Source organism: Drosophila busckii, chromosome 2R (assembly GCF_011750605.1).
Source record: "Drosophila busckii strain San Diego stock center, stock number 13000-0081.31 chromosome 2R, ASM1175060v1, whole genome shotgun sequence".
NCBI lineage: Eukaryota > Metazoa > Arthropoda > Insecta > Diptera > Drosophilidae > Drosophila > Drosophila busckii.
This window is the reverse complement of record NC_046605.1, coordinates 4,632,867-4,654,831: the sequence shown is the minus strand read 5'-3', so window position 1 is coordinate 4,654,831 and position 21,965 is coordinate 4,632,867. Positions and strand designations below refer to the sequence as shown.

At 42.9% G+C, this 21,965-nt stretch overlaps 6 protein-coding genes across 7 annotated transcripts; 3 read left to right on the top strand and 3 right to left on the bottom strand.

The window, feature by feature from the left end:
• On the bottom strand, positions 1-2,700 carry LOC108595985 (aspartate aminotransferase, cytoplasmic). Its single transcript, XM_017981273.2, has 4 exons — positions 2,541-2,700; positions 1,334-1,441; positions 1,196-1,269; positions 1-1,131 (listed from the first exon to the last, which is right to left on the bottom strand). Exons 1-4 carry the CDS (start codon positions 2,650-2,652, stop codon positions 196-198), a joined length of 1,230 nt encoding a protein of 409 aa, XP_017836762.1. The 5' UTR covers positions 2,653-2,700; the 3' UTR covers positions 1-195.
• Positions 2,701-2,916: 216 nt separating this feature from the next.
• On the bottom strand, positions 2,917-4,931 carry LOC108595986 (aspartate aminotransferase, cytoplasmic-like). Its single transcript, XM_017981274.2, has 4 exons — positions 4,778-4,931; positions 4,165-4,272; positions 4,037-4,110; positions 2,917-3,953 (listed from the first exon to the last, which is right to left on the bottom strand). Exons 1-4 carry the CDS (start codon positions 4,890-4,892, stop codon positions 3,024-3,026), a joined length of 1,227 nt encoding a protein of 408 aa, XP_017836763.1. The 5' UTR covers positions 4,893-4,931; the 3' UTR covers positions 2,917-3,023.
• Positions 4,932-5,304: 373 nt separating this feature from the next.
• On the top strand, positions 5,305-5,991 carry LOC108595995 (dynein light chain 1, axonemal). Its single transcript, XM_017981282.1, has 3 exons — positions 5,305-5,456; positions 5,526-5,637; positions 5,689-5,991. The coding sequence occupies exons 1-3, from the start codon at positions 5,305-5,307 to the stop codon at positions 5,989-5,991; spliced, it is 567 nt and encodes a 188-aa protein (XP_017836771.1).
• A 1,137-nt stretch (positions 5,992-7,128) lies between these two features.
• Positions 7,129-15,439, top strand: LOC108595975 (pyruvate carboxylase, mitochondrial-like). Of its 2 annotated transcripts, XM_017981262.2 has the most exons (9): positions 7,129-7,241; positions 7,367-7,505; positions 10,075-10,181; positions 10,239-11,748; positions 12,288-12,335; positions 12,963-13,360; positions 13,414-13,673; positions 13,732-14,761; positions 14,824-15,439. In XM_017981262.2, the coding sequence occupies exons 3-9, from the start codon at positions 10,083-10,085 to the stop codon at positions 15,070-15,072; spliced, it is 3,594 nt and encodes a 1,197-aa protein (XP_017836751.2). In that variant the 5' UTR covers positions 7,129-7,241; positions 7,367-7,505; positions 10,075-10,082; the 3' UTR covers positions 15,073-15,439. The 2 variants fall into 2 exon arrangements, with proteins under 2 accessions (XP_017836751.2, XP_033149119.1); XM_033293228.1 differs by lacking the exon at positions 12,288-12,335.
• Positions 15,440-15,496: 57 nt separating this feature from the next.
• Positions 15,497-19,360, top strand: LOC108595976 (pyruvate carboxylase, mitochondrial-like). The gene is made up of 5 exons (XM_017981263.2): positions 15,497-15,604; positions 15,667-17,170; positions 17,223-17,647; positions 17,700-17,959; positions 18,016-19,360. Exons 1-5 carry the CDS (start codon positions 15,512-15,514, stop codon positions 19,292-19,294), a joined length of 3,561 nt encoding a protein of 1,186 aa, XP_017836752.2. The 5' UTR covers positions 15,497-15,511; the 3' UTR covers positions 19,295-19,360.
• On the bottom strand, positions 19,334-21,952 carry LOC108595977 (transducin beta-like protein 3). The gene is made up of 2 exons (XM_017981264.2): positions 21,805-21,952; positions 19,334-21,746 (listed from the first exon to the last, which is right to left on the bottom strand). The coding sequence occupies exons 1-2, from the start codon at positions 21,828-21,830 to the stop codon at positions 19,385-19,387; spliced, it is 2,388 nt and encodes a 795-aa protein (XP_017836753.2). The 5' UTR covers positions 21,831-21,952; the 3' UTR covers positions 19,334-19,384.
• Positions 21,953-21,965: the final 13 nt, after the last annotated feature.

Here is a 21,965-nt window from a genome sequence, read left to right as displayed (position 1 = left end):
TATTATTAAAAGTAAATATATTGCAACTAGAAACAGTAATATTTTGTATTAAATGCTAGATGTATACTTGGTTATTCTACAACATTGTAAATTATTGCTTCAAAATGCTTATAAATTGTGTTGCATTAGCTTGTTTTTTCTAGATTCTTGGACTATTTTTCCTTTAACCAAATTATTGTTGTGTTTCGTTGTTGCTTATAGCGATGAATTGTTGGATGTCACAGCAGCGTGAATAGCCTCAGCTACGTAATCTAAGTTGCCGGTATTAAGGCCGCACATGTTAATACGTCCGGTTTGAAGCAAATAGATGTGATAGTCCTTAATGAGCATATTGACCTGCTTCTGGTTGAGACCAGTGTAGGAGAACATGCCAATTTGATTGACAATGTGGTCCCAGTTGCCAGGAGTACCCAACGAAACGAGCTTGTCACGCAATGATTGACGCATCAGGCGAATGCGGCTCGACATGGATTTGATACATTCCATCCATTCCTGTCGTAACTCCGGCGTGTTCAATACTTTAGAAACTATGCGAGCCCCATATGCTGGTGGATTTGAATAGTTGCCGCGAATAATCAGGGTCATCTGTGAATGTATCTGATCCTTGGTGTCAGGACTCTGCTGCACAATGGTCAGATTGCCAGCTCTCTCGCAGTATAGACCAAAGTTCTTTGCAAACGATTGGCAACAAAACAACTCGAAGCCGCGGTCCACAAAGTAGCGCACAGCCCAAGCATCACGATCAGGATCACCACTAGCAAAGCCTTGATAGGCCGAATCAAAAAGCGGGAAGAGCTTCTTACGCTCCATTAGATCGGCAAGCTGCTTCCATTGCTCCTGAGTGGGATCCATGCCCGTGGGATTGTGTGCGCAGGCATGCAAAATAATGACAGAGTCTGCCGGCGCCTGTTCTAAGTCAGCCAGCATACCTTCGAAATCCAACTGACGCTTGTTTTGGTCCCAATAGCGGTACGAATGCAACTTAGTATAGCCGCAGTCAACAAAAATCTTATGATGATTCTCCCAGGTTGGATTTGAGTAATAGACCGTATTACGTCCCAGTTGCTGGTGCAAGAAGTCAGCAGCCACGCGCAAGGCACCTGTGCCAGATATGGTTTGGACGCCAAATGCCTACAAATAGTAATTTAATATAGTCTGCTTCGTTTCCGTTTGGATTTAATTTAAGACAACTTACACGCTTCTCCTTTATAGCTACAGAGTTGGCACCCAGCACCAGTTCCGTAGCTGCACGTGTAAAGGTATCCAGACCTAAAGATAGAAAACAATTTCATTAGTTTAAATTAGTTTTAATTGTGCTCAATTCTTAACTTACCCGTCACAGGCAAATATTCGTGGTTGAGGGACTCATCGCCAGCAATACTTATTTCCGTTTTTCGCACGACTGGCAGCACCCATGGTTCACCCTGGTCCGTGCGGTATGCTGTAATTTTAATAGATTTTAATTACAATTGTAATATAATCGTATATATGTACTTTAGTTTTGTTAACTTTTTGTTAAACTTTTAATACTCTTTGAAAGCGTAGCTAAGGGGCTTTAAAATGCAATATGAACAGATTAGATTAACAAGCTCCATCAGTAACCACGCCCACAAATAAATTGATAAGATCTATACACATGTGTGCCCATGTTAGTGCTAAGCAATCATTTATTACCTCTTACATAATCATATCATAATTATTAATTAAAAGATAACACTAGCATTGATATTTATCGTTTTCGTTGTGATTTCAATCTTAATAGTGATCATACATTTGAACAACTTTATGATACCCTTTTTATGAGCTTAACAGCTAGTATTTATTATCAGCAAAAGATCAAAGTTCTTCACTAATAATCCCAGCATGTGGTAAATAAAATTTGTTTTGTACATTTAAACAGTTTACTTGCAGCTCTATCTTAATCTATAGACAAATACAGACAAGCTAGTGTTTTTAAAAATATTGCTTTCTTACAGATAACGGTTTAACTAAGCATTCATTGCCAATTTAGCATATTTTCTTCATTCTTTAATCACCAGCGAATATACGCACATACTTACATACATATGTACATATGTATGCACGTTATGTCTCGGTGTGAGTTTATTTATGCTCACAAAGATGTGGAATGTGTAAGATGTATGCTTTTTGCCGATAAAAAAATCTATTTCATTTATTGTTTAAAGTATGTAACAGAGATTTTTCACTGTTTGTCATTTAAATGACCTCTATCACGACAATATCTGTTTGTCTAAATACGAATATATATAGATATTATTGTTGGAAGTAAATGCGAACTTATACATATTTACTATACATAATTATGTATGAATGTATTCGTTTTAAAATAAAAACAACATAAAGATACTAATTGCCGCAAGTTGCGTTTTTGGCATTTGTTTACACTCATATGCAAATACAAATTTATAAACTGCATGTAACGCAATATGAAAAAACAAGGTTAAACTAATCAAAGAGAAGTGCAGTTGTTATCTTTGTAAAAACTATTTTAATTAATAACAATTATGCCTTATACATACCACCAACAGCCACATTAACCTTCTTTGGATGTTTGTCATCCTTAAATGCTTGGGTCAAGGCAAATACTTCAATTGCCGGTCCCTTTTTTACATTCGCGAAAATCGAAGACATCGTAGACAAAAGCACAAACCGCAGCGGCGAAAACGAATTGTTATTAACAATTGGTAAAGACAGTGTGACCGTAAGCTCCGAGCAAAAATATACCTAAAGATTATTTCTTATAAGTTACCTTCTATCGGCCAATCGAAATTTAAATTTAAGAACATGCGATTTTTTTCGATAGACATTTAAAAAATATAACGAACAAATGTGTTGTAAGTCTGTAGGTACAATTAATTAGCATCTAAAAAAGGACTAAGAAGAGAAAGCCAAAACTAATGTTAATGCGAATATTGTCAGCCGTTTATTACCAATAATAATTAAACATTACAATACTCGTTGCCTGAATTTGAATCTTAGTATCAAATCATTTCGAGAACAGGTTAAGCAACATCGGCTATAACTGCTCCGTTTATAGCCTGCGCAACATAATCAATATTAGCTAAGGTAAGTCCGCACATATTCATTCGTCCAGATTTTGGCATATAAACATGATATTTTTGGACAAGTATACTAACTTGATTTTTTGTGAGACCTGTATAAGAGAACATGCCCACCTGTTGAACAATATGATCCCAATTTCCAGGTGTTCCCAATGTAACAAGCTTATCATGCAGTAATTGACGCATCTTGCGAATGCGAGTAGCCATAGTTGTCAAGTTTTCCATCCACTCCTCACGGAAGGTCGGTGTGTTCAGTATTTTGGCTACAATTCTTGGCCCGTATGCACCTGGTGTCAAGTGCTTGGTAACAATCAGCGGAGTTAATTGAGATAAGAGCGCATCGCTAGTCGTAGAGCTTTGTTGCACTATTATCAGATTACCAACACGTTCGCCATACAAGCCAAAGTTCTTAGAAAAGGATTGACATACGAAGAGCTCGAAGCCTTTGTCCACAAAATATCTCACAGCCCACGCATCTAGATCAGGATCACCGCTAACAAACCCATGATAAGCAAAGTCAAAGAGTGGCACAAGATTCTTCTCCTCCATGAGATCGGCTATCTGCATCCATTGTTCCTTGGTGGGATCCATACCCGATGGATTGTGCCCGCAGGCATGCAAAACGATTATTGAAGAAGCCGGTGCCTGCTCCAAGTCAGCGAGCATGCCACTTATATCCAAGCAGCGATTTTCTGGATCCCAGTAGCGGTAATCATGAATTGAGGTGAAGCCAGCGGCTCTAAAAATCGATGCGTGGTAGTGCCATGTGGGATTCGAGAAGTAAACTATGTTTCGTTTCATTTTTTGATGCAGCAAATCTGCAACCAATCGTAAAGATCCTGTGCAGGATATGGTTTGCACACTGACAGCCTGTTAAATTAAAATAAATTTTATTTTATTATTAACTTTAACTGCATGACTTGTTATAAGCTTATTGCAACTAAAGGACTTACGCGATTTTGCTGAATGGCTTTTGAACTTTTACCCAGCGCTAGTTCCATTACTGCAGTCGTAAAATGAGGGTAACCTAAAGTAGTTGGAACATTAATAATTGTAAAATATAAATATTAAATATGCATACCAAAAAGCGGCAGATACTCGTGATCAAGTGCAGTGTCCCCAGCAACTTGAATTTCAGTTTTTCGAACAACTGGCAGAACCCAAGGCTTTCCACTATCATCTCGGTAAGCTGTGTGTGCATAAGACGGTGATTAGTGAAATTTTGGAGCTTAAAAAAAGATTACTTGCATGTGTGCACTAGAAATAAAATATAATTAATTTCGGCTGTCACCAATTAAAAATAGCATTACTCTTATGTGTAGTTTGTCTATAGAATTTTCAATGTTTTAATAGTTAATAGCTAATTCATAGCTAATAAGGAACTATATTTGTTCGTAAAATAATACTCGCAAAAATAATGCTTAAGTGTGCACTACAGCGTGATTAGATTAGATATACGGTTCTGCCACAAAACGCAACGTGCATAAACAACTTTAGTTTAAGCTTCATAATCATATGTGCATTAAACATTTGGTGCTCAAGGCCATTTTAATAATATTCGCACACAACAATTAATAGATAAATTTTAGTATATCTAGTTTAGATTATAAGCACAGTACGCAATATAATTATATGTTGCATTACTTAAATGAATTTTAATAGATTTGAAAATATACAAAAATATAAGTACATACCACCAATTGCTAAAAAGAGTTTCTCCGGATGCTGATCATCAGCAAAAGCCTTCATTAAGGCAAAAGTTTCTGGAGGATCTATTGTAGTTAGACCGGAGAATATGGATTCAATCATGGTGCACAACTATTCTAAGCTCGTCGACAGTTACCAATAAACTGGCAACATTAACAACTGCAATTTTGCTTTGCATCTCATTTCTGATTTCAAATAAAACGAACATTTGAATTTATTATCGAGTTGAGCGCAGCAATATGTTAACTCATTTCAAAATGTTACTTCACAGAGTCGATTAATTATCGAAATGTGAAGCGGGCTATTTAATCACGTTTAAAAAAATTTAAAGTAAATTATCTGTTTGAGCATTATGCATGCTTTTTAATATTAATTTTTATACATTACTAAATACACTTTAAATATATTTCAATAATACGTGGTAAGAAAGCTGGTTGCTCATAGCAACAGAAACTGTTTGTTTGAAGCGTTTGTGTAACAATTTAGCAATAACGAATTTAGTTTGTTAGAAACAATGTCGAAGGCGACAACCATTAAGGAAGCACTCAAACGCTGGGAGGAGCGGGAGCAGCAAAATTCTCTTAATGCTAAGCAAATAGATCTGCAATTCCAGTGGCCACCTATTGAAAAAATGGACAGCACATTGGGTACACTTGTGAACTGCGAGTAATTAATCAATAATTAATCATTACATACATACTTGTGCAATAATATGCAGTGAATTTTTATATTTAGAAGAATAAGTATGTCTACAAATATGATTGAAAAAATATTTGGCTTGTCTGGCATGAAGTGTCTGAAGGTGCTGTCGCTGTCGCGTAATTACATAAAACAAATTTCAGGATTGGTAAGACCAATTAAATAATTACAACAAAAGTATAGTAAATTTTATTTGCAGGAAGCTGTAGCTGATACACTGGAGGAGCTTTGGCTCAGTTACAATCTAATCGAGAAACTGAAAGGATTGACAGCGCTTAAGTGCCTTAAAGTCTTATATATAAGCAACAATTTGATAAAAGATTGGTCAGAGTTCAATCGTTTGGCAGAAATAGAGTCTCTAGAAGATTTGGTGGTAGTTGGAAATCCTTTGTCCGAGGGTCTAGATGATAGTCTTTATAGAGCCGAGTGCATTAAACGTCTACCAACAATAAGAAAATTAGATGGCGAACCAGTAGTTCTTAAAGAAGAGCCGCAATTGTAACCAACAATAGAGCTACGTCTCTTAAATTTGCATTTAAAGCCCACATTTTTAGTATACTCTTATTATGTTCTTAGAGGTTTTGCTAAAGAGCGCAATACTGAAAGCTTTTTTTTATCTTGACTAAACAAAAAAAAATTAATTTCCCGGTCATTTTTTATGCATACTAATCTTAAGCGATCTACTGTTTGCAATATAGTTTTATTGTATTCGTATCTAGTTTTGCATAAGATTATGCTGAGACAAGATATGAGGCGCACAGTAGCTGAATTATAATTAATTAAAGAATTATCTATTATGAGCACATGACTAGTGACATTGATCATATTCAAAAAACAAAATACTATTTTGTTCATAACTTGGCTAACTTGCTGACCACTCCCTGCCCTAGCTGGCCATGCTTGTATTATTTACGGGGGACCTGTTGTTGTTTAGCTACCTGGCTGAAATTGGTATCGCATGATGTACCCATTTAAGCGAATATTAGTCGACCTTTCGTTCATACACTTATCTCTCAATGGAACTCTCCTGTGTTTTGTATAGATTTGAGATTTTTATGACTTTAACAAAAGCTTCTTTACCTTATCAGCAAAATATGTGTCTAGACAATGCAAAACAACTGCTGGACTGTTGTATCTAACAAATATGCTTTAGTTTCCGAAAAGAATTGATAAATCTAATTTAAAAAGTTATATTTTAGTTTGCATTGTGCAGCTAATAGTCAATTTATTACAATAAATTAATCTAGAAATAGATTTGCTACTACGTGCAAACAGACACACGCTCTTGTGTTTAAAATTATTTTTTTTTTGGAGTCAAAGACACACATATACACACATACATTTGCATATGGGGGCTCGTTAACAGCTGTTGCTCTCGCGTATTTAGTCTGTAGGACAAAGTTCGATAGCTTTGTTGTTCTTGTTGCTGCTTTGCCGCCTGTTAGCCACACGCATGTGTTCACACACACACACATGCACATACAGCCGCACACGCGAGACATCAGGCAACAACAAACCCCATCGAGAAGATGCGAGAGCGCTAGAGAGAGCGGCTTGCCAAAAGGTGAGAGTGTTTTACTAACTTGCCAGAGCTTTCAAGTTTTTAGCGCGTCTCGTTTTTTTTCAGTGCTTATTTGGATGTTCAGCCGTACGCAGCGTGAAGCTCCTCGCGTGGAAAAGTGCTAGTGAAGTCAACGTAAACTGATTCGAGGTGTTCTACCTACCCAAACCGGAGTAAATAAATATATAAATGTATGTGCTTGGCTTACATGAGTACATAAGTGATTTTTTCAAATTGTATGCGTTCAAATTGCTAATAGTTTGTTAAATCTCAAAATCACGCCAATTAGCTTTGAAAATAATTAAACTGTTTTTAGTGCCCCAACGAACGAGCGTTAAGCGTACGCATTAGTTCAGATTGGAAATAGTGCGGCTGCAGGTGTGTGGGGATAAGAAAGAAAAAAAAAACAACAACAACTGCGATAAGGAGCGGCTGCTAATTTGCATTTACTAAGGGTATGTAACAGTTTATTGCTTCTTCTTCACTTTCATTGTATGTGGCTCTTTATTATTTTTGCTGTCAATGTTCTATTTATTGTTTTCGGCTTCAGTTTTATTATGCCCTATATATCTGACCTTCTTATGGTTTCGCTATCAAAAGCAGCAAAACGTGTTTGACGAAATCAAGGCATGTGCCAATGCGAAAAACAACAACATTAGCATATGTACATGTATGTGTTTGTACAAATGTCACCAATGAATAAAAAAAAAAGTGAAATTTTTATATGTATGAATTTTGTAGTTCAAAGTCGTCACAATGTGAATAGAATCAAAGTTTAATAAATTGAATTGCAAGCAGCCAAGCTGTTGTTGTTTTAGGGCTAATCAATTTGCAGCATAGACACACACACGCACACATACACAAGTATATATCTATGTACATATGTGTGCGTATGTAAATATTAATGTAACATTTTTGCCGATAACTCAAGCAGTAGGCGCGGCAGTCAAAACTTCTTTGACCTTAGCAACGTGTGCTCAAGATCAGACATCGATACATATATATGTTTGCTTGTATGTGTGTCTGTGTGTGCGTCTGTTTGTACAGTAAAAGTGAGCGGCACTCAATAAACAGCGTAATCACCAAATCATTCGACCGCTGTCTGCTGTACACATTCTAAATCGCCTCCGTCTTATTATTGCAATAAACTATATGTATTAGTGCGTGTGTGTGTGTGTATTATCATTACATAATCGGTCATTGCGGCATACATTTGGGCATGCTATTGACATGGTCAACGAACATGCAAGCAAACATTCACACACACACACACACACACACACACGCACGCACACTATTACAGCAACACATGTATATAAGTATGCGTGTAAATGTCTGCGCTGTATGCAAAGGGAAAGCTTTTCATATAATTGGCGTCTCTAGCCCCCATTCTTATTCCACCAAATCTAAAATGGGACTGCAACAGGGTGGATTTTGACTAAATTGAAGCAGGAATAAAATCAATGAGAGTATACAATAAGTTAAGGCACATTAAATGCAATTTAGTTAATTTTTTAAAATTATATTTTCAGTGCTTAACTTTTTGAAAACATATTAAATATTTTTACTGTTTTTTTTAATGGTTTTTTTAATAGAAAGGTTTGTTAATAAGATTAGTTAGTTGTGTTAGAGATAACGGCTTGTATTCTAATTAGTCTACAGACTTAGCTTACTTTATAAATATTTATATTTTGCACTTTGCAATTGATAACAAACAGTTGTATAGTATACATTTTCTACACGTATTTTAAGATTTTAATAATTTTGACTTTAAAAGTGAAACGAGCGTAGATTAAAAAACATTAAGTGCTTAGCAAAATTATTTCGGCAATTAAATAATGTCTGGCCGGTTTCCTTTATAGCCGAAAACGTTTGATAAGATTTTTTTAATATGTTTATGGAACGTTTATTGATCTTATGCACTTAAAAAAATTTGTGCAGTATAAATATGCAGGGTATCATTAGAATATACAACTGCTGGGCTTAAACAAATTTGGCAAAAACTATAAAACAAATATCAGCCAATAGGTTATTTTGATAAGCCATACGGTTTATTGAACAAGTTTTTTTTCTTTCAATTAATCATTTTTATAGCTATATTTACACGATATAACGAACAGACATGTCTGTATACAAAACTATGCAAACATTTTGCGGTCAACGAACAAGTGTTAATTGCGGCCCATTGAATGAGTAACTGCAATAATTGAGAGCCACATACAAACATATCTGTGTGTGTGTGTGTGTGTGTATAAAGAAGTGTAGGTGTAATTGTAATCCTCAACAGGTGTTGACAGCATGTACAATGTAGTTTGCTTGGTTAGAGATAAAGATAATGATAATGAAAATAGATAAGCGAACTCATCATCAGCATAATGATTGCTGTTGACAAGTATTAATTTGCTTTAATATATACCGTTAGTCTGCGATTAGAGCATGCAGCATTCTGCATTTCGAAAATATAAACAATTTATTTTTCGAAATGTCATGCGGCTATCTACGGCAAAAATAGATATAGCTAAATATATATTTGTAGCGTTTTTATTATGAAGCAGCAAAAGTGGAAAATTTTAATGTGCCAGTCTAAAAATAAAATCAAGCGGAAAGACAAAAGTCGAATTCAATAATAAAGCCTAAAACTTGAAAACTAAATATGACTTTGCCAAACTAATAAATCAGTCTAAATAAATTTAATACAGCTAATAAAAATTTATGATTAATGTCAGGTATAAACACATTAAAAATAGAATGCTTGGCAATCTAAAAAATTTTTATGTTGCACAAACAAAAAACAATAATAAAGTAATTAGCATTTACTTAATTTGTTTAAACAATTAACACATTTGTGTGCAATTCACACAATTTTCTAATTAAAAATAACAAAACAAGTTTATTTTTTAGCAGCAAGCGTATTTATTTGTATTTATTTAATGTCAACAGTAATAAAGGGCATTATTATAATTTTAATAAAAAATAAAAACCATGCATTTAAAATTTAAATATTTAATTCCATTGCTTTTGCAGCTTTCAAGATGTTCATACCGGTGGCCCAATCCGCATTCAAAACCCTGCGCAATGCTCAGCCACGCGTTCGGCTTTATTTCCTAAGCAAAAATGGTTACTCCAGTCAGGTGAGCAGAGTAAAGCTTAAAAATAAATATTTATAATAGAAATAATTTCCTATTCAGGTGGAGTACAAGCCCATACGCTCCGTGCTGGTGGCCAATCGTGGAGAGATTGCCATTCGCGTGTTCCGCGCCTGCACAGAGTTGGGCATCAAGTCGGTGGCCGTGTACTCGGAGCAGGACAAAATGCACATGCATCGCCAGAAGGCCGATGAATCCTACATGGTGGGCAAGGGTTTGCCGCCAGTGGAGGCGTATTTAAACATTCCAGAAATTATACGCGTGTGCAAGGAGAACGACGTGGATGCAGTGCATCCAGGCTATGGTTTTCTCTCCGAGCGCAGCGACTTTGCACAGGCTGTAATCGATGCGGGTCTTCGATTCATTGGTCCATCGCCCAAGGTGGTGCAGAACATGGGCGACAAGGTAGCGGCGCGTGTGGCAGCCATCGAGGCGGGTGTGCCCATTGTGCCCGGCACAGACGGTCCAGTGACCACCAAAGAGGAAGCTCTGGCCTTTTGCCAAAAGCATGGACTGCCAGTTATCTTCAAAGCTGCCTATGGCGGCGGCGGTCGCGGCATGCGCGTGGTGCGCAAAATGGAGGAGGTCGAGGAGAGCTTCCATCGCGCCAGCTCCGAGGCAAAGGCTGCCTTTGGCAACGGCGCCATGTTCATTGAAAAGTTCATAGAGCGTCCGCGTCACATCGAAGTGCAACTGCTGGGCGACAAGGCGGGCAATGTGGTGCATCTGTATGAGCGCGACTGCTCCGTGCAGCGTCGTCACCAGAAAGTGGTGGAGATTGCGCCTGCGCCACGTCTGCCCATCGAAATCAGAAACAAAATGACTGATGCAGCTGTCCGGCTGGCCAAGCATGTGGGCTATGAGAACGCTGGCACTGTGGAGTTCCTCTGCGATGAGTCTGGCAACTTTTACTTCATCGAAGTCAACGCCCGACTGCAGGTGGAGCATACGGTGACGGAGGAGATTACAGGCATTGACCTGGTGCAGTCACAAATTCGCATTGCCGAGGGCATGACGCTGCCAGAGTTGGGCTATACACAGGACAAAATCCAGCCACGTGGCTATGCCATTCAATGCCGTGTGACCACAGAGGATCCTGCCAACGACTTCCAGCCCAACACTGGACGTCTGGAGGTGTTCCGTTCCGGCGAGGGCATGGGCATACGTCTGGACAGCGCTTCGGCCTACGCAGGTGCCATAATCTCACCCTACTATGACTCGCTGCTGGTCAAGGTTATTTCGCATGCCAGCGATCTGCAGAGCTCCGCCTCGAAAATGAATCGCGCACTGCGCGAGTTCCGCATACGCGGCGTCAAGACTAATATTCCCTTCCTGCTCAATGTGCTGGAAAATCAGAAGTTCCTGCACGGCGTGCTGGACACCTATTTCATCGATGAGCATCCACAGCTGTTCAAGTTCCGCACCTCACAGAATCGCGCACAGAAGCTGCTCAACTATCTGGGCGAAGTGCTGGTCAATGGACCACAAACGCCACTGGCCACCGGGCTGAAGCCTGCTACAGTCAGTCCACATGTACCTGCCACGCCTCTGGGTAAGTGTTGCTGTTGCTTAGGGCATGTGCTTTATCTTTTTACGGTGTTACGCTTGCATTTGTGGCTACCAAAAGAGTTTTGGGAGTCGCTTTTCTCCAACTGTTTTCAGCGTTGACCTTGTCTGGTCTGCACATTCTAAGATATGCGTCCATAATCATGGCAAACTGCTAAATGTGAATGCACCCAGCTCACCAAGGTTTATTTCGAGTTCGAAAACTTGAGTAATTCGAAATAGATTGTGGGGGGCTAAAGGAGAACGCATGCTTCTTTCCAAGGCTTTGGTTTAAGTTTATAATTTCTTTTTTATATGTGAGCAACACTTTATGCTTTAATATTTTTATTGATTTGTATACTTAATGTTTTACTTTTCTATTTTCATTATTGTTTTTAACATTGGCTATTAATACAAACTTAATGCAAATGCAAAACAAATCAAACCAAACAACTGTAATGCACCACACACACAAACAAACAAACAAACATAAACACCCAAATCCACATTGTCTGTTGTCATTGACACACTCATTCCAATTCGAAGACCTATCCCCGGAAGCCTTAGAACGTGAAGAACGCGGCGAGGCCAAAGGTACGTTTGAGTTGCAGTTATTTTTTATTTGCCAGAGATAAACATTATAGAAACAGAGATAAACGCATTATACAGTTAGATTTGTAAAATATACAAAGCACACAAGTATTAACTATTTATATATTAAAAGAAACATGACTTTGTATATAATTATTTATATATAAATAGCTAATTGCTTGACACTGCACTTTATATACAAGAAACTATCACTAGAAAATATCAAATACACATACATATAAATTTGATTAATTTCACATTTGTAAATTACAATTCAGTGCAGAATTTCGAAATTTTCCAAAGGTTGCGCCCGTTCTAAAACCTATGACTGGGTATATAATTTATCTGTGTACATAAGCTGTCTTGTATATATCTTTATAATTTTATTTTTAAAGCGCATCTTACTTACATTTTAATTTCCAAATTTTATTTTTCTGTATGTTTCGTTTAGCGCTTAATCATTGCTCATATTGTTAATAATGCTTGCCATAAACATTGCATTTATTTTCGTTTGTTTAAACAATAAGTAACTGTTTGATTTAAGCCTGCAGCTTGACTTGTTTGCGTTTGTTTAAATTAAGTATCAACTGCTTGGAACTAACATTTCATTTTGTTGGGGTTGTACTACAGTAACGGAACCCCCACAGGGCCTGCGCGACATTATTGTGCGCCAAGGACCCGAGGCCTTTGCCAAGGAGGTGCGCTCACGCAAGAACCTCATGCTGATGGACACCACCTTCCGCGATGCGCATCAATCGCTGCTGGCAACGCGCGTGCGTTCGCATGATCTGCTCAAGATTTCGCCATATGTGGCACACAAGTTCAACAATCTCTATGCGCTGGAGAACTGGGGTGGCGCCACCTTCGATGTGGCTCTCCGGTTTCTGCACGAATGCCCCTGGGAGCGGCTGGAGGAGATGCGCAAGCGCATACCGAATATTCCATTCCAAATGCTGCTGCGCGGCGCCAACGCCGTCGGCTACACCAGCTACCCCGATAATGTCGTCTACAAGTTCTGCGAATTGGCGGTAAGTGCGCGTCCAGCAAGCCCAAGATCAGTTATTAATATATCTTCACTTAGGTGCAAACTGGCATGGATATATTCCGCGTGTTTGACTCGCTCAACTATCTGCCAAATCTGATTCTTGGCATGGAAGCTGCGGGCAAGGCTGGCGGCGTGGTGGAGGCTGCCATTTCCTACACTGGCGATGTCAGCGATCCCACACGCACCAAGTACGATCTGAAGTACTACACCAACTTGGCGGACGAACTAGTCAAGGCGGGCACACACGTGCTCTGCATCAAGGACATGGCGGGTCTGCTCAAGCCCGAAGCAGCAAGGTAACTTGCACTTGGATTCACTATAGGCGACCATTGTATACTCAATATTTTGCTTTAGGCTGCTGATTACTGCCATTCGCGACAAGCATCCCGATATTCCAATTCACATTCACACGCACGATACCTCAGGCGCTGGTGTGGCTTCCATGCTGGCCTGCGCTCAGGCAGGCGCTGATATTGTGGACGTGGCTGTGGACTCCATGTCGGGCATGACATCGCAGCCCAGCATGGGCGCTATAGTGGCTTCGCTGCAGGGCACGCCGCTGGACACCAAGTTCGATCTGCGCGACGTTTCGGAGTACTCCGCCTACTGGGAGCAGACGCGCACGCTCTACGCGCCCTTCGAGTGCACCACGACCATGCGCTCGGGCAATGCTGATGTCTATCTGAATGAGATTCCTGGTGGACAGTATACCAATCTGCAGTTCCAGGCCTTCTCGCTGGGATTGGGCGACTTCTTTGAGGATGTCAAGAAGGCGTATCGTGAGGCGAACTTGTTGCTGGGTGATATCATCAAGGTGACGCCCTCGTCCAAGGTTGTGGGCGATTTGGCGCAGTTTATGGTGCAGAACAATCTGACGGCTGACCAGGTGCTGGAGAAGGCCGAGGAGCTGTCGTTCCCCAAGTCAGTGGTGGAGTATCTGCAGGGCTCCATTGGCATACCACATGGTGGCTTCCCCGAGCCGCTGCGCTCACGTGTGCTAAAGGACATGCCGCGCATTGAAGGACGTCCTGGCGCTGGGCTGGAGCCATTGGACTTTACCAAGCTGAAGGAGGAGCTGAAGGAGACGCATGCGCATATAACCGATAGGGATGTTATGTCAGCGGCGCTGTATCCTCAAGTGACCAACGAATATTTGCACTTCCGCGAGAAGTTTGGCCCCGTGGACAAGCTGGACACACGCATCTTCCTCACAGGTCCCAAGGTGGGCGAGGAGTTTGAGGTGACGCTGGAGCGCGGCAAGACACTCAGCTTAAAGGCCATGGCCATGGCTGCTGATCTTAAGTCCAACGGTGATCGCGAGGTGTTCTTCGAAATGAACGGACAGCTGCGTACGGTGCACATACTCGACCAGGAGGCGGTTAAGGTGGGCACTCTAAGCTGAAACTCCTACAGCAGCTGCTAAATTTATTGTATTTCATTTTGCAGGAGATTCATGTGCATCCCAAGGCGAACAAGACAGTCAAGAGCGAAGTGGGCGCACCCATGCCTGGCACTGTCATCGATATACGCGTCGAAGTGGGCGACAAAGTGGAGAAGGGACAGCCGCTGGTGGTGCTCTCGGCCATGAAAATGGAGATGGTGGTGCAGGCGCCTCAGGCGGGCATTGTCAAGAAGCTGGAGATAACCAATGGCATGAAGTTGGAGGGCGATGATCTGATAATGATTATTGAATAAATTCGCTATTCGTTTGTATGTGTGTGTGAATGTGAATGTGAATGAATGTTTAAGTTTATTTAGCTGTTGTCAATTGTTTCCATCAGTCCGTACTGCCAACAATAACAACAACAACAAGCTAAGCTGATCAACCACAATTTCTATAATATATGTAGTTTACTTTTTGAACAAGTTTACAAATGTTGTTAGCTGCAAATCAACGCGCACAAGAGAAAGTCAGAAAATAAATCATATTGTTTTTTATATACGTATAAACATTTGTATTGTAAACGAGCCTTTGCCAAAATTTCCATAATATGGGATTGAATCTTAATCGAAAACTGTGAGAACTTAAATATTAAACTATTATCTCTGAAATAAATGTTATAATGAAAATAAATTACCAACAGTTTTTAACTTTGTTATAAACGCATATTTAATTTTTTTTTTCGGCACTTTGATGTATAAATCAAAATTTTCAGTTAAAACGCTGCGCAGCTCGCAGCACAAGATTTTGCTTTACCATATTCTGAAAAATGGTTACGCCAGCGAAGTAAGTGAATGCCATTGCCCCGTGGCATAAGCCGATCCTCTAATGATTTCCTCGTCAAGCAGTCTAAGCCCATACGCTCCGTGTTGGTTGCCAATCGTGGCGAGATTGCCATACGCGTGTTCCGCGCCTGCGCGGAAATGGGCATCAAGTCGGTGGCCGTGTACTCGGAGCAGGACAAGATGCATATGCATCGCCAAAAAGCAGACGAGTCGTATCTTATTGGCAAGGGCATGCAGCCGGTGGAGGCGTATCTGAGTATACCAGAGATTATACGCGTGTGCAAGGAGAACGATGTGGATGCAGTGCATCCGGGCTATGGTTTTCTCTCCGAACGCAGCGACTTTGCACAGGCTGTAATCGATGCGGGCCTGCGATTCATTGGTCCATCGCCCAAGGTGGTCCAAGACATGGGCGACAAGGTGGCGGCACGCAAGGCAGCCATAGCAGCCAATGTGCCCATTGTGCCGGGCACTGAGAATCCAGTGGAAAGCAAGGAAGTAGCGTTGGAATTTTGCAAAAAAAGCGGAATGCCTGTCATCTTCAAAGCAGCCCATGGCGGCGGTGGGCGTGGCATGCGTGTGGTGCGCAAGGAGGAGGAAGTCGCAGAGAATTTTGAACGCGCCAGCTCCGAGGCAAAGGCTGCCTTTGGCAATGGCGCCATATTCATAGAGAGGTTCATAGAGCGTCCGCGTCACATCGAAGTGCAGCTGCTGGGCGACAAGGCGGGCAATGTGGTGCATCTGTATGAGCGCGACTGCTCCGTGCAGCGTCGCCACCAGAAAGTGGTGGAGATTGCGCCTGCGCCACGTTTTCCCAAAGAAATCAGAGACAAGATGACCGATGCGGCTGTCAGGCTGGCCAAGCATGTGGGCTATGAGAACGCTGGCACTGTGGAGTTCCTCTGCGATGAAAAGGGCGAGTTTTTCTTTATTGAAGTCAACGCTAGATTGCAGGTGGAGCACACGGTAACGGAGCAGATTACAGGCGTTGATTTGGTGCATGCGCAGATACGAGTTGCCGAAGGCAAATCCTTGACAGAGTTGGGCTTGACGCAGGACAAAATCGACATACGTGGCTGTGCCATACAATGCCGTGTGACCACAGAGGATCCTGCCAACGACTTTCAGCCCAACACTGGACGCTTGGAGGTGTTCCGTTCCGGCGAGGGCATGGGCATTCGTCTGGACAGCGCTTCAGCCTACGCAGGCGCCATAATCTCACCCTACTACGACTCACTGCTGGTCAAGGTTATATCCCACGGCATCCATTTGCAAGAATCTGCAGCTAAAATGAATCGCGCACTGCGTGAGTTTCGCATACGCGGCGTCAAGACCAATATCCCTTTTCTGCTTAATGTGCTGGAGAATAAAGTATTCTTGGAGGGCTATGTGCACACGCATTTTATGGACGAGCAGCCAGACCTGTTTAAGTTCGAACCAAGCCGAAATCGTGCACAGAAGCTGCTCAACTATATGGCTCAAGTGCTGGTGAATGGGCCACAAACACCGCTGGCTACCGAGCTGCTGCCAGCAGAAGTGGTGCCTCTTGTGCCTTTAACGCCTTTGGGTAAGCAGGACGTATGCCTAATTTTTGAATTTACCTAATGCAGCGCTTGCAGCTTCGGATTTGGGCTTCCCAAACGAGGAGGCAGAATATCCGGAGGGCTTGCGTGAGGTTTTTGTTTGCTTGGGCCCCGAGGCTTTTGCCAAGAAAGTGCGCGCTGAAAAAAAACTTTTACTTATGGACACCACTTTTCGTGATGCGCATCAGTCCTTGATGGCCACTCGTGTGCGCACGCGTGATCTGCTCCAGATATCGCCCTTTGTGGCGCTTAAATTTAACAATCTCTACTCACTGGAGAACTGGGGTGGCGCCACCTTTGATGTGGCTCTCCGGTTTCTGCACGAATGCCCCTGGGAGCGGCTGGAGGAGATGCGCAAGCGCATACCGAATATTCCATTCCAAATGCTGCTGCGCGGCGCCAACGCCGTCGGCTACACCAGCTACCCCGATAATGTCGTCTACAAGTTCTGCGAATTGGCGGTAAGTGCCTGGCCAGCAACATGAAGATCAGCCATCTCATATACACACGTAGGTGAAGACTGGCATGGATGTATTCCGCGTGTTTGATTCGCTCAACTATCTGCCCAATCTAATTCTGGGCATGAAGGCAGTGGGCGAAGCCGGTGGCATAATTGAGGCTGCCATTTCCTACACCGGCGATGTCAGCGATCCCACACGCACCAAATACGATCTGAAATACTACACCAACTTGGCGGACGAACTAGTCAAGGCTGGCACTCATGTGCTTTGCATCAAGGACATGGCGGGTCTGCTTAAGCCCGAGGCGAGCAAGTAAGTTCATCGTGACTCGCATTTCCAGCAATTTTTTATTGCTGTACTCTTTGCAGATTACTGATTTCCGCCATACGCGACAAGCATCCGGATGTGCCCATACATGTGCACACGCACGATACCTCAGGCGCTGGAGTGGCTTCTATGCTGGCCTGCGCTCAGGCGGGCGCAGATATTGTGGACGTGGCTGTGGACTCCATGTCGGGCATGACATCGCAGCCCAGCATGGGCGCTATAGTGGCTTCGCTGCAGGGCACGCCGCTGGACACAAAGTTCGTGCTGAGCGACGTTTCGGAGTACTCGGCGTACTGGGAGCAGACGCGCACGCTCTACGCGCCCTTTGAGTGCACCACGACAATGAAATCCGGCAATGCGGATGTTTATACGAATGAAATTCCTGGTGGTCAGTATACCAACCTGCAGTTCCAGGCATTTTCGCTGGGTCTGGGCAGCGAGTTCGAGGAGGTGAAGAAGGCGTATCGAGAGGCTAATATACTGCTGGGAGATCTCATCAAAGTGACGCCATCGTCCAAGGTGGTTGGTGACCTGGCACAGTTTATGGTGCAGAACAAACTGAAGGCACATCAGCTGCTGGAGAAGACGGAAGAGCTGTCGTTTCCCAGCTCGGTAATAGAATTTCTGCAGGGCGCCATGGGTCAACCATATGGTGGCTTTCCCGAGCCCTTCCGCTCCAAGGTGCTGAAGGATATGCCACGCATAGATGGGAGACCGGGTGAATCTTTGCAGCCGTTTGACTTTGAAAAGTTAACAACGGAATTGAAAGAAGCTTATGGTGAAATTAGCCCACAAGATGTTATGTCAGCTGCGCTGTATCCCGAAGTGACCAAAGGCTTTTTGACCTTTCGAGAGCAGTATGGCCCAGTGGACAAGCTGGATACGCGCATCTTTCTGACGGGCCCGAAGGTGGGCGAGGAGTTCGAGGTGACGTTGGAGCGCGGCAAGACGCTGAGCTTTATGGCTTTGGCTGTGGCCACTGACATGGACCAGAAGGGACTACGTGAGGTGTTCTTCCAACTCAATGGACAAATGCGTACCATTTATGTTGTAGACCAGTCAGCTGTTAAGCACATACACATGCATCCCAAGGCTAAGAAGGAGAACAAGAACGAGGTGGGCGCACCCATGCCAGGGGATGTGATTGAAGTTAAAGTCAAAGAGGGCGACAAAGTGGACAAGGGCCAGCCGCTGGTGGTGCTGTCGGCCATGAAAATGGAGATGGTAGTGCAGGCGCCGCATGCGGGCGTTGTTAAGAAAGTGGAGGTCACAAAGGGTATGAAACTGGAGGGTGAAGATCTGCTCATGATTATTGAATAAATTTCGGTTTTACTTAATTAACTAACAAAACGCAAAATGTGAGCACACGTATTTAATTATTTACAACTTAAGTAATAAATGTTTAACAATCTACATGCTTTTAATTATGAACTCCAGGAATGCCAGATCCTTTTGCAGTTCGGTCACACGCTTGAAATGTCGCTGCACGTACGGCGTGAGTGTCTCGACAAGATTAGCATTGTTGTACAGCTTTTGTGCAGGATCAAGCAAAGCTTCGCCCAGCAGTCGCTTCAGCACTTGGTTGGCAATCAGCGCGTGACGTGAATTCGTGCCCCAGGCCTTGACATGATGCAGCAGCGATAGACGCTGATCCACATTCAACTGATCTACAAGTTGATGCACTCCAGCAGTGTCACGCTTGCGCACAAAGTGACAAATTATTTCGTATGTGGTCTTGGGTTTGTCTAGCGTCAGCGCTAGCATAAAAGCTTTCTCCAGCTGCGTTTGATCATGCAGCAAGGACTGCAGCGTCTGCTCCTGCTCCAGCATGCCTTGACGTTCTGCCAACGCCTCGTTGCGCACTTCATCCGTAATATCGCCAAAGCGTATCAGCTTGGAGTCGGCACCACCTGTGTAAAAGCAACGATTGCTGCTGCTCGACACTGCCAGCGACCAGACGCGATCGCTGTGCTCGTCAATGGACTGCACGCAGATGTTGGTCTTTATGTTCCAGAGCTTGAGCAGACCATCCGAGGAGGCCGACAGTATAAACTTGCCATGATCCAAGAACTCGCAGCGCAGTATGGTGCACTCCTGTTCCAAACGCTTCAGGCAGCTAAAGTTGGCAATGGACCAAATGCGCAGACTGCAGTCGGAGGAGGAGGTAAGCACTATTTGGTCAACTGGGGAGAAGCGCACGCACCAGACGCCACGCGTATGACCACGCAGCACGCCCAGCATGGCTTGGCTGTCGGCAGCCCAGAGCTTGGCCGTCTTGTCCTGCGAGGCGGTGGCCAAGATTTTGTTGTTCAATGCATAGCTCACACAGTTGATCTCCTTGTCGTGTGCCAAGGCTGCATAACGCAGGGAAAAGGCATAGGATTTGCGTTCGCCCTTCTCGCGTGTCAGCTGCCAGACTTTCATGCTGCCATCCTGGCAAGCGGATGCGAAACCGGTGGCGCCATTATGCGTGAAGGCCACACTGCCAATGGTTGCCGTATGGCAATTGTTTTGCTGCATCAAGTGCTCCAACTGACAGTTGGCCTCATGGTTTAGCTTCCACAAATGTATGCTGCAGTCCTTGCCCACCGTTAGCAGCAGATTATGCGAGGCCGCCAGCGACATGACCGTATCTGTGTGCCCGCTAATAAGGCTGCAATTCATCTGCTGCTCTGTGTCGTAGAGCTTAAAGTGCTTGCTGTTTGTTGCTATGGCCAGATAGCGATCGTTGTCGCCCAAGAAGCACATGTCCAGTATTTCATCATTGAATCCAACCAGCTGCTTCACGAGCTGTAGGCTGGCGACTTTTTTATCGATGCTTACAGCATAGACCAGCATGTTTTGCTCGCTGGTCACCAGCGTCAGTTGCTCTGCCTTGTTGCAGTTTAGCAAGCGTGTCACCTCAAAATCGCTTGATGCCAAGAGCTCTTTAATTTTCCAACTACTTGTCTCCAACTGCAGCAGTTTGCCGTTTCGGCAAGCTGCCAATACCAAAGCGCCAGCTGCTATGTGCTCCACGCCCTCAAGCTCCTCAAATAACGGTATTACTTTAAGTTGACTCCAGCTCTTGTCCTGCAGCTGCCATACAATCAGCACTTTATCGCGGCCCACAGTCACAATTTGTGTACAGTCGGCAGCTGTGTTTTGAAAGCTGAGACCTGTTACTTGGGAAATGTGACCGCGCATGCAATGTAGCAATGTCTTTGTACTGTAGTTCCAAGCGTAAATTGAATTGTCGCTGCCCACAGCATAGATCTCGCTTATCGTGGGATTGGGATGGAAACGCAGCAGCATAGCCGGGCCTGGGAATTCCTTGAGCGCACAAAGACAGCTGTTGTTCTTAAAGTCCCAGAGTCGCAAAGTAGCGTCTGCGCCGCCGCTGCTGCAGATTATCTTGCCACAAGGACTAAACTCAAGATGTATGACAGGACCCTTGTGCTGAGCTTTCCACAGTTTGACTTGCTTGCGTGTGCTCAGCTCCCACAATCGCAGCAAGCCACTGCGATGTGCAGTTACCAAATGCTCCGACGACATGGCGAAGCAATTAATGCTGTCCACATCCACATCAATATCATCATCGGCGACTTTTGGTTTCGGCTTATTGTCAACATCATCGCTAGCGTTTTCGCCAAAACTAGCCACAATTTGTGAGCTCTGCACATTAACTTTGTTCACAACGTCGCCGTTGAGACAATAGAAATGTTCTCCATCTTCGGTCCAAACAATATCACTGCCAGCATAGAAGTTGGTAAAGCGTGCTTCTGCTGCATATCTTAAAATATTTCGGCGTAAGTTGTTAAACAATTATAAATACAATTATAGCGCGTTACCTCTTTTCCGCTACGTTTGCCAGCATTTTATTTTGTATATTATTGTTTACAAAATTGAATTTGCTGCACGTGTAGTCCAACGATAAGTCATCGAAACTACAACAGAAAAAGATACTCGATATTGTGTATACGATAATCTCTATAAGTATAACTGCAATTTT

Bases quoted from the DNA above. Each gene is read 5' to 3' on its own strand.
- LOC108595985 (XM_017981273.2), bottom strand. From the start codon at position 2,652: ATGTCTTCGATTTTCGCGAATGTAAAAAAGGGACCGGCAATTGAAGTA. The intron at 1,442-2,540 runs GTATGTATAAGG...TTAAAATTACAG, and splicing joins GGTTAATGTGGCTGTTGGTG to CATACCGCACGGACCAGGGT. The intron at 1,132-1,195 runs GTAAGTTGTCTT...TACTATTTGTAG, and splicing joins TAGCTATAAAGGAGAAGCGT to GCATTTGGCGTCCAAACCAT.
- LOC108595986 (XM_017981274.2), bottom strand. From the start codon at position 4,892: ATGATTGAATCCATATTCTCCGGTCTAACTACAATAGATCCTCCAGAA. The intron at 4,273-4,777 runs GTATGTACTTAT...ATGCACACACAG, and splicing joins ACTCTTTTTAGCAATTGGTG to CTTACCGAGATGATAGTGGA. The intron at 3,954-4,036 runs GTAAGTCCTTTA...TTAATTTAACAG, and splicing joins AAGCCATTCAGCAAAATCGC to GCTGTCAGTGTGCAAACCAT.
- LOC108595995 (XM_017981282.1), top strand. From the start codon at position 5,305: ATGTCGAAGGCGACAACCATTAAGGAAGCACTCAAACGCTGGGAGGAG. The intron at 5,457-5,525 runs GTAATTAATCAA...TTTTATATTTAG, and splicing joins GGTACACTTGTGAACTGCGA to AAGAATAAGTATGTCTACAA. The intron at 5,638-5,688 runs GTAAGACCAATT...TTTTATTTGCAG, and splicing joins TAAAACAAATTTCAGGATTG to GAAGCTGTAGCTGATACACT.
- LOC108595975 (XM_017981262.2), top strand. From the start codon at position 10,083: ATGTTCATACCGGTGGCCCAATCCGCATTCAAAACCCTGCGCAATGCT. The intron at 12,336-12,962 runs GTACGTTTGAGT...GTTGTACTACAG, and splicing joins AGAACGCGGCGAGGCCAAAG to TAACGGAACCCCCACAGGGC. The intron at 13,674-13,731 runs GTAACTTGCACT...ATTTTGCTTTAG, and splicing joins CTCAAGCCCGAAGCAGCAAG to GCTGCTGATTACTGCCATTC.
- LOC108595976 (XM_017981263.2), top strand. From the start codon at position 15,512: ATGTATAAATCAAAATTTTCAGTTAAAACGCTGCGCAGCTCGCAGCAC. The intron at 15,605-15,666 runs GTAAGTGAATGC...CTCGTCAAGCAG, and splicing joins AAAATGGTTACGCCAGCGAA to TCTAAGCCCATACGCTCCGT. The intron at 17,648-17,699 runs GTAAGTGCCTGG...ATACACACGTAG, and splicing joins ACAAGTTCTGCGAATTGGCG to GTGAAGACTGGCATGGATGT.
- LOC108595977 (XM_017981264.2), bottom strand. From the start codon at position 21,830: ATGCTGGCAAACGTAGCGGAAAAGAG. The intron at 21,747-21,804 runs GTAACGCGCTAT...AAATATTTTAAG, and splicing joins GCAAACGTAGCGGAAAAGAG to ATATGCAGCAGAAGCACGCT.